The 11,315-nt window shown below is 35.1% G+C and overlaps 1 protein-coding gene across 1 annotated transcript in view; it reads left to right on the forward strand.

The window, feature by feature from the left end:
- The first annotated feature begins 316 nt into the window (after nt 1-316).
- LOC106467679 (ATP-dependent Clp protease proteolytic subunit-like) overlaps nt 317-11,315 on the forward strand; it is a 30,132-nt gene continuing 19,133 nt past the window's right edge. Inside the window, exons 1-2 of the mRNA XM_013928055.2 lie at nt 317-786; nt 3,969-4,169. Coding sequence (XP_013783509.1) covers nt 754-786; nt 3,969-4,169 — 234 coding nt within the window. The 5' untranslated portion in view covers nt 317-753. The remainder of the gene's footprint in view (nt 787-3,968; nt 4,170-11,315) is intronic.

An 11,315-nucleotide genomic window follows, 5' to 3' on the forward strand; every position in this document is an offset into this window, starting at 1 on the left:
CTAAAGTTTCGTCGGAACGAAGTTACGGAAAGTTAATTAACAAACGGAGACGTAACAATATCTTGTACTGTAATATTTTTCAGAATAATTTTATACTCAAATTACTTATTCAAAATGAATGTTGATATTATTAACTGAAATAAGCAAATTTATTGCTGTCTGAAGTGCCAAAATTTGGCTCTATTTTTGGCCTTTTTTGCTAACTATGTTGGCTGAATTTGGCTATTTTTTTTTCCTGACCATAAATTAATAACGCTATTTAGTAATTCTGTTTTGAACGCCAGAGCACACAGAAAAAAAAAAAAAAGAGGTTAAAATATGTAGACCATCTACAATCTCTTTGCTTAGAAATAACAGTGATTTGATAATTATTTATAATATAATAAATGTCGCGGGGAATTCAACAGAAAAACTTATTAAAATTAACCATTATTTAGAATAGATCCTATACCTATACATTTAACATATATATACAAATCTTGTACGATTAGTATTTTTACTATTGCTAACACTAACAGTACGTAGTGGCGTATGATTAGTAATGCGAATGCTGTAACAGACTGTATATGGTAGTGTTACTGTAAATATATAATAAAAAGAGGTACAGAACTGTTTAATATTGTGAATAAACGCGACTCTTATTGACACTATCAAGACAATTAAATCAGATCTACACCCAAGCCTTCTGTTGTATTGCAACGCAAAAACGAACTCTCCTAAGCGAAGGGTAGTATAACAAGAACAAACCTCACGATGATCGGGTCAGGAAAGCAAATCTTTAGAAAGGTATGGAAAAGTTTATTGAATTACTACTCTCATTTTTGTTGTTATTGTTAATTTCATTGGTTTATAATGATAAATAATAAAGTTGTTTTTCTGGTTTGGCATTGTTGAGTAATGTTTTTTCTTTTCCTAGATCTTCATTCAAATTATTCTACAAAATATTAATTAATATTAATATTAATATTACTCACAGTACTACTACTATTAATAACCAGAAATCATTGTTTAGACTTGCAGCCTATTTGTAAAGCTACATCCAGCTTAGTCCAGAGAGAAATTATGAAGACTGAAGAAGTATTTATAACTTCAGTTTGAATACCACATCCTCTATATTAGTTTGTTAAAAATTTAGAGTGAACTATATTTTTAATGTCACCAGAAATATCTTTGATCTGAGTACCTTTATTAATAGCAATACTATTAGTAAAAATCCAGCAGTTAGCTGTCTATTACCATAAAATTTTTCTTAAAAGTCCACTTCAACAAACTAATAATAGGATAACATAAGGACAACAAGGAATCATTGAAATTGTAACCTCTTTACTTGTATTCAATATTTCTGTAGATACAACCTAAAATCCTATTTGCCCTACCACTAGCAACTTGGATGGTTTAAGAGACTCATCAATCATTATACCAAGATCCCTTTCTTTCATGATACTGTTAAGATTATTCCCATCCAAATTATACTTATAATTCAACTTATGATAACCCACATGCATTATCTTGTATTTATTATAATTAAAACCAATTTGCTGTTTATTTGCCCAACTCACTAAATGATCTAAATCTTTTTGTAAATCAACAGCATCCTCTTCACAGCTAGCAATACTAAAGACTTACTAATATCACCAGCAAATTTAAGTAATTTATTGACCATTCCTTCACTTACAACATTGATGTACATCAAAAAGAGCGAAGGTCCTAAGACTAAACCCTGAGGTACTCCACTTGTAACATTAATACAGTTTGATTGAACTCCATTTATAACAACCCTCTGCTTTTTTCCATTCAGCTACTCTTCTATCCAATGTGCTTACTTATCCCCCATGTCCATAGAAATACTTTTTTTCTACAAACCTTTAATGTGGCACCTTGTCAAATGCTTTCTGAAAATACAGATACTCTAAATATACACACTTATCCTCATCTACATAAGCAGTAACATTTTCAGAGAATGTCAAAAGATTTGTAAAGCAAGATTTTCTCTTAGTGAAACCATGTTGACTATCCAATAAAATTCTAAGCTTTGTTAAGTGGCTTGTCAAAGGATCTTTTATCCAACATTCCAAAATGTTTCCTACAACTGTAATTACTGGGGCAATTTTATCACCTCTTTTGAAAAGAGAAGTGATATCTGCTAACTTCCAATCCTCTGGTACCTGCCCACTATTCAAGGAGTTACAAAAAATAGTTGCAAGTGGCTGTCATATCCAATTCTTAACCTCCTTCAAAACCCTGATTTCACCATTTTACAATTTTAGCTGTATTTAATGAATTCCTTTAAGAGATTCCCCAAACATCTTTCTACCTGGCCTGCTTAAGTCAAGCCTACATCTCACGGATCCAACCAACCCACTTGTAGCTCTAAGCATATCTTTGATAACCTTTCATTTAAGCTTTGAATCCTGCTACATAATTCATTCACACACATCTAATCTGAAGGAGTACTTGCAAAAGGGTCATATTTCTATTTCTGTCCCTATGATTTTCAGGAAAACTCTATTCCTCAAGCATATGCCTACTGTCTATTGACTTGCCAAAAGTGATAGAGGCTCAAGTATTTGATCTCTGACCTTCTTTAAAACTGTGGAGTAAAATTTTGAATTAATTAGTGGAATAATCCTAGCAGCTCTTTTTCAGTGCCCAATCCCAATTCAACACTATTGTTATTTTGATAAGAAGGAAGTACAGTAGCTCAACAACAACAACAACAAAAAAGGTTAAAATTGTAATGGTTTTAGGTAATACAGTTAGACATTAATTTACCACCACCATGAGAAGGGTAAGCATATAGCTCTGATAAATATCTGCAAAAGTATTGCTCATTTAATTTCAAAGAAGGTAAATGTCAGGATAATAATGTTATGACCACTGGTTCTAATTTTTAGACTAGAGTAGCATACATCATGAAATAATGTAAAAAGATATTGGAGAAATTAACTTTTCAGAGAAAGTGCAAAGAATGCCATTCACTGACAGTTGTTGGTAAAACATTTAAACCTGTGTGGGTTTTCATGCGAAGTTTGTTTAAAGTACCTAAGAATCCTAAATACAGTGCTACTTCAAATTTTGAATAAAATACTGTAAAATAAAAAATAAGATGCATATGCAATTATGAAAATATATAATCACCCATATTGTAATCTTTTCAACAAACAGTTCACATTAATTAGTAAGATTTATATTCCTACAGACTGGTTGATAAGGTGTGTCTTCAGGTATTTGTTTTTTGTTGAATAATATTATAAATGCTTCTTATTTCTTGCATTTTATGAACTAATTTCTGTGGATGTAGACATGTTTTATGTCATTTTTTAAAATCTGTTACTGTATTAAGTATCTCAGTTTCATTAAGCTATAAGAATGCCTTAAGATGTATTTTAATATTTTCTTTACTTCTCATGTTTTTTGTTTGTTTTTTAATGTATTTTTAAGGTTGTAGCTGTTTAGAAATGTATCCAACCATATTTTGTGTTTTTTGTTAAGCAGAGAGGTATAATAAGTCAGCTTTGATGCTTTCAACACAATATCAGAGCAATTCTGTTAGTCACCTATCATATATGAGAAGATAACTCAAGCCTAATAAATATTTGTACTAATCTCACACCATCATCGATTAAGGAACCCACATAACACAGTATCAGCACCAGCCTATTTAAATTAAAGGACTATCTTTATGAACCGAACATTGAGTTGGTATTTTCCTTTATCACTAATGTTAAGTGACGGTTTTTAGAACATAGCTCCAGGAGAAACTCGCATCGAAGCTTAGAATCATAAGAGTATATTGGATTCTATTACACAGCCAAATATTTTGTCCTACAAAACCAAAAAAAGGAGCAGATGATATCTATAAAAATAATGAATAAAATGCCTAAATTCGTTATTAAAAAATAGTCATCTGTGTATATTTTGGTAACAGCCCATAATTATTCATTAAGTTTGTTATTGATTTTTTGCAGTTTCTTCGAGGGATCATCAAGCCTTTGAGTAATAATACAGGAAATTCATTAGGTTCTATCCAATGTAGGTTATTCCATAAGTCCAATGAAAACCTTCTTCCTTTGATTCCTGTTGTCATAGAACAAACTGGCCGAGGGGAGAGAGCATATGACATTTATTCTAGGCTTCTGAAGGAGAGAATAATTTGTGTAATGGGCCCAGTAAGTATAATATCAACATGGAGTGTGAATTTGCTACTGTTTATGAAACCATAAAACTACATGATATAGTTTCTATGCCAAATTTACTTTAACATGATGTTACTGAACTTTATGTTTAGCTACTACATATTCCAGTCTTAAAGCAACTATACACTGTTTTTCCATAAAAATAACATTTTCTGTTTTTTTACAAATTACAAAAGAAAGTAGCATACAGGCATTGAGTCACATTTACATATTTTTTTATAATGAACTTTCATAATAAAAGACATAGATTTTATGTTACTACAGTGTAAGTTAAAATAATGTTTTTCTCATAGTTGAAAGAGAACTTTCTGTGTATGAACGTTTTTCTGTATGTTGAAATATGTACTGACTAAAAGTCTGTAAGGTATTTAACATTTAATGCAAAACACCTTAGGTGTGAAAAATATGGTGTGGCCAAAAAAGGATTGAGCTTGTGACTTAAAGGAATGAAATCAAAATTGATGACCAAACTTTTAGCTACACTTATAGCACCGATAAGAATTTTACAGCAAATATTCATCCATTAGTTAACTTGGCTACATGTTTTGTTTTACCACCATCATGCCCAAGTTGAACAATATATGCAGCCTAGCTGACTAATGAATGAATATTTGCTGTTAAATTCTTATCAGTGCTATAAGTGTAGCTAAAAGTTTGACCACCAATTTTGATTTCATTATTTGGAGTCACATGCTTAATCCTTTTTTGGTTGCACCTTTTATTCACACTTAAGATGTTTTTGATGAGATATCATGACTTTTTTGTCAGTACACACCAACAAACCCCAGCAAGTAAGAAAGTGACACTTGATACTAACCAACATTAGCTTTAGGATCACAATCCTATTATTCAGAACAGACCTATTTTTTAAAGAACCAGTTAGATGCTTTAAAATATATGGTGTAGTTTTTCTTGTCTAAAACACTGTTAATAAATTCCTTTATAGTAATGCCATGGAATCTAGATTAACAGTTTATTGTCATCACCTGCATGCATTCAGTATTGCCGTATCAAACATCATTATTTATGCTAATTGCTTAAGCTGATATCACGTGACACTAAATGCTCTTTAAGTAGGAGAATTTCATAAAATTTAGCAAATTTGTGCTTAAAAGTTGGAAGTGAATAATGAACAGTAACCATTCACCAGTATGATTCTTTTGAAAACTTGGACTATATTTAGAGGTTGCTCAATGAGGTTGAAGTTCTAGACTGTGTTGGTCTGGTACTGTATGTGCTATAAAAGCATATTTGTTATATATGATAAAGGATTTATTTAGAGTATATTATTAATTTAATGCATGTGCAATAGTATAATTGCATAATTATGTGATTTGTATATGATTTTGGTGTAGTTAGTTACTTTTTCTTTGTTATTGTTTCCTTTTTGCTGTTAGGAAAGCTTCTTTTATGATCCTGCACAACTTGAAAGACGAATTGTTTATGTTCTTTTATCTTTGTTATGATGGCATTATACTCCTCAATAAGAGATGCACCCCTTTTAGCATTGTTATTATCATATTCAAGTGTTGAACTGTCTGTAATGCCTTCTTGTAGGCCTCTCTTAGCTCCCATGACTTGGGGTCAAAATCCAGAAATCCAGATGGAATTTCAAGGCACCTGGAGAAGTCTTTTATGTTCTTTGTGACAAAATCTTCAATTGACATGACCTCAGACTTCCTGATATTCAGCTGTGTGTGCTTTGGAGGTTCATCCGTGCCTTCCTTTTCATTTAGTGCATTTACCATTGCTTATTTTGTCTCTGTAGATACACTTGAATCCATGAATGCCAAACCAATTAGTTCTTCACTGAGGTACCATAGATATCCAGCAACTTTTTGTCAGGAAGGTTTTGAAAGAGCAGATATTCACTGTCTTGTACTTAACAAAATATTGTAGGAAGTTCAGATCAATGCGAGGAGCAGATAGACCCAATCAGCTAAGATGCAGATGTCACAGAGTCTTTTATTCCTCATAGCTAGTGAGCTTAAATTGTCCCATAAACATCCAGATTTTTAGGGTATATAACACCTTGGCCATCGTTCATGCATGATGCAGTGTTCCAGATGCTATAAATCACAGTTAATGAGGAGAAATGCCACCAAGAAATGTTATGACTAATTCAAGAAGCTCTTATTAGTTGTTTTTAAGTTGGCTGACTTGTATTGAACTCATTGACATTGTCCTTTACTTCCTCTGTGACTCCTGCTACTTCATCATGGTCAGCTGCAGTTTTGTAACTAGATTGTCTATAGGAATACCCCATAAAGTCGTAGAAAACACATGCCTGAACAAATTCTAAGATATGATGCTGGCATATCAAATACAGAACATTCTTGTTTAATCTTTGTTCTAACAGCACACATGATTCATTTCTATGACCAGTGTTGCTTGCTGTTGTGTCAAAACAAACTAATTGTAAAACGTGTCACAGCATAAGTTTATGCCACTCTAATGCTAGAGACCAACTTTGGAACACATAGGAGTTGGTTTACTCCTGCTTCAGACAGGATCACTGACAGATGATCCACTTATGCTTGCCCTGTTGCTTTCCCAGTGAACTGATGGCTGGAACTATTCCTTTAAGTTTTTTAGAAGTGTTTCATTGAAGCAATGTTGAGATCTTCAGTTCAAGGAACAGTTGATGCTTAGCTCCTGCACATCATGACCAAGGCTGAGTGCTAGAATATTCCACATTAATATGCTAAAACCTTCCAGAATTATTTAGAATATTCTGAAACATTCTAGAATATTCAGAATATGCAGATATAATACAAGCTACAAGGTAAAATTTCAACTATTTTGAGCAACTCCTAAATGTTCTTCAATATGAATAAAATTTGATGAGAATTATGTATTTATGTACTTGAACAAAATAAGGGTGTGAGAGTGTTGTAAATCAAATCTTCAAAAATAAGGACCACCCTTGGGTTTAGGGAACATTGGTTCCAAAACATACTTACTGTGATACCATCTGCTGACACTTACAGCTATTCCTTGACCTCCAGAGTTTCAACTTTGCCCATCTAATCATTGGTCTGATTTTTTCTCCATTGCTCCAGTCTTTTATACCCCTCTGATTTGTCCTGTGCGATACACTTTCCACCTATATCAATGCACCCTCTATCCTCATACTGTATATACACACATCATTCATATAATTTTATCACTTTTTCTTGACAAAGTGTTTAGACATGGGTTTCTCTACACAAGTGTTGCAATAATTAACGTATCTAGTTTTGATTTTCGCATTGACTAGTGGCTTTCTGTTTAAATTATAATTGATAATTATTGTAAAAAAAATTGTGACATGCCATTTTCAGGTGTGAATTCACAGGTTATTGTGTCCAGCACAGAGACTAAGCAGCCATCTTCTATTCCACTTCTGTATCTAGCATCTCTCAAAGGTTGGGGGGAGGGGGTCACTATCAATTGAGGCTCTCTGTGATCTTATTCATTGTGAGATAGAGACATGTATTCTTTCTGGGGGTTTCTGAGGCTGCTTTTGTCAATGATCCAGGATAGTCTGGAGAGAATTTGGACTTTCTTTTTCTGGCACCTTTGTTTACTAGGTTGCTTCTCACGAGGCCAATTTGAATCAGCTGCCTCCTGCTCTATTTTTTTTCAGTTAGTCAGTTGAGTTTGTGAGGTTTGAGGGCTTTTTCCAGTTGCCTTTGAATCTATTCCTTCTTTGATGACTGAAAGTTTTGAGGGTGATTACTTAGTTTTTCCTCTTTCATCTGATATTGCTGTTACTGCTGGGAGATTGACTGCTCTATCACGAAACAGGATAGATATACCTTGTCCCTCTCATTTGTCTGAATAACATGCTTTGGCTTACCTCTGCCAAGTGGATGTATATTTTGATTCCACAGACTAGATCCACTTTTGGATATGTGGGATTCCAGACTAGATCCTGTAATCACTTTGAACAAATCACAATTTCTCAGATTTGTTTGTTCCTCACTCCTGTTCTGATATTTTTTCTCTCCCACCCCCACACACATTTTGTCGGAAGCCTATCAATGGTTCCCACATCAATTTGAGGATGACTTGGGTCTTTTGCTGACTTCTACATTAGTAAGATTTTCAGCTTCTGTTCTTTCTTTGGTTTCCTGGCTTGAATGTTAAGATTTATTGAGTAGAGATGCCTTGTTAGATGGAGTTCGTCTACCTGCTTTAGCCATCTGCAAGTTACATGAGGCTCCATTACTTAATCCTTTTGATATTTGCATGGGTCCCAGAAGTGTAGGAATCACGAATTGATGTCATTCATTTGCTTTTTTCCATGTTGTTATTGGCCTCTAGACTTTCTTTGTCTTCTGCTGGAAGTCATGGCATGACTGCTCATCGTGTGTCCCGACCCATGGCTTCTGTTCCTCGCTCAATGGATACTCTGAATAGATTCCATCCTTAGTCTCGAGGCTCCTCTGCCTAGGCAGACTGTTGCCAATGGCGTCGGGGACTATTCGTTGTTGGTTGGGTCTGTGTGAGTGAGGTTATAACAGGTGAAGCACACCTGGAATTCTTTCACCACAGATCCATGGGTACTTCAAGTTCTGGCATCGAGGTTGGTCAATCCATTAACTTCTCTACCTTTATTATCCTCCAAACCTGTGGTATTTTCATGCCCAACAGATCTGTGGAGTGTGGGTCTTTGTTCCAAGGCTATCAGAGAGTTACTGGTCAAGGGAGTGGTAGAGTCAATCCTGTTCTTCTAAGATTTTATTCCTGTATATTTGTTGTGCCCAAGAAGATGGGAGATTGGTGGCCGATCGTCGATCTTTCTTGTCTCAACCAATTCTTAGACCCTCCCAGATTCACAGTGGAGTTTTTTCTCAACCTACATTCGCATTCTTCACCAGGCCTGTGGATGACCAAGTTCAATGTTGCTGATGCATATTTCCACATTCTCATAGCGAAGTCATCCTGTAACTATCTACATTTCGTACACAGGGATCAGATTTTGCAGTTCAGGGATCTACCCTTTGGCTAAGCATCTGACCTTATGTCTTCTGCAGAGTCATGCAAGTTTTTCTTGTTACCTTCCTACTTTGGGCCTGTGTACACTCAATTATCTGGTTACTTCTGGCACCATCACGTCAGTTGGCAGAACAACATACCCAGATTTTCTTTTTAGATGCTATCAAGGATGGCTTTTTTATCAGAACCAAGAAATCCATTCTCTTCATGACTCACAATATTGTCCATCTGGGTGTCTTTTTCAACATGTTTTAAGCCGGGCTCAGCCAACTTCCATCCAGTTCCAGGCTGTAGAATGGGCAGTCAGGCTCTTACCTACGTGGATGGTTTTATCTCCCTTCAATAATCACTGCATGACCAGTGGATCAGGAATTTTGATCCACTGGATCATCCAATCTCCTTCAGCAGGAACAACTTTTTCGTTCTCGAGTGATGGTTGGAATGGATCAACACTACCTTGCTGTTCCTATACCGCCTCTTCTCTCAGAGTTTCATTTCTTCACAGATGCCTCATTTCAGTGATAGGGTGCATATATTGATGGTCAGGAATACCAGGGTCTATTGGTAGAAGATGAATCTCCCTTTCACATCAATAATTTAGAACTTTTTGTTGTCCAACAGGCAATGGTTCAAGGTCTAGATCTGTTACAGGAGGAAAATCGTCATGATTCATTCCGTCAATTCTACAGTAGTCTCTTACATTTCCCGTTCTGGGAGCATGCATTCTTGGAACCTTTGTTTTGAACTTTGGATATTCTGTACTGGGCTCACTTCCATCATATTATCCTCCTGGCTTGCTATGTTCCAGGGGTGATGACTCGGCCCAGTTGAATTCTTTCGGCTGAATGGATGTTCCATTGTGAGGTTTTCTGGTGAATTTGTTCTCAGTTTGGGACTCTGATGATTCACGAATTTGCCACTCATTGAAACTCTCAACTACAGGTATTTTTGATCCCCAGTACCTCATTTTTGGGCTTTGTTGATGGATGCATTCATTCAAGATTAGATGGGATTGCACCTCTATGCCTTTCCCCCAATTTGTCTGTTACCCAGAGTTCTGGCTATGATTCGATCCTCTCCTTTAGAGCTGTTGGTAGCCCAGTTGGTTAGCCAACTCTTCTACAGTATCTTGAAGATGGTCCTTCTCTGCCTCTTCTTCTTTGGCTATCTCTGTTGAGATGACCTTGATCCAACATTATACACTCAAACTTTCTCAAGTTTAAACTTCATTTATGGAATTTATGAACTCATTCACATGGCATCAGGTGTAACTTCTAAAGTTGCATTGTATGTGTCTCAATCTATCTGTAGACCCACAACGGACATTTATCAACAGAAATGGCACATTTATAGCCAATAGTGTTTCATGTAGAATTTGACCCCACTTCACCAAAATGTGCCCACCTTATCTCATTTTTGACTCTGGTCTAGCTTCATCTACTGCTGCTTTATATAAGGCAGCTTTATCAATTACTTTTCGTTATTCTAAACATTGGAAAGTTTTTGACTCCCCAGTTCTATCCAGCCAATCATTTAGAATGCTTTTTCCCAAATGGCCTTTTTACTTTCTCAACTGGGATATTAGGGTGGTACTAGACAACCCGTGACCCATTAGGTCACCCACTATTCAGAGGTTATGAAGAATTCAAGCTAATTTCAATCTTGCACAGAAATGAAGGTTTATTTTGAGATAATTTAATTGAATATTTCAATCCATTCATGTTATTTATAATTCAAGAAAAGATATTTGATTGTTGATCGGGGGTAAAAGTAAAGATAATTTCATTTTTCAAAAAAGTGAAGTCAGAGTTTTCATTATTTGTAGAAGGTTTAAGAGGAAAGACAACAACATAATGAACTAATTCATCATAATACCGGAAACAGTAACACTTTATTTTTCTTCGAATTACTTACCATAACCAAGGCACATTATTGAGAAATTCTTCAAGATCTTCTTTTGTCATCTTACGCCTTTTAATGAAGATGGGAACATTGACAGAGAAATATATTTGAACGAAGAAGTTTCATAAAGAGTGTGAACAGTAGTGTGATGTAAAATTACTCATGCTAGAAATTTTCATAAAAGTGACCCGAAAAACGACGTTAACTCGGTAACCGTGGCCCGATGGAGTTTCG

Source organism: Limulus polyphemus, unplaced genomic scaffold (assembly GCF_000517525.1).
Source record: "Limulus polyphemus unplaced genomic scaffold, Limulus_polyphemus-2.1.2 Scaffold2703, whole genome shotgun sequence".
In the NCBI taxonomy this organism is placed as follows: domain Eukaryota; kingdom Metazoa; phylum Arthropoda; class Merostomata; order Xiphosura; family Limulidae; genus Limulus; species Limulus polyphemus.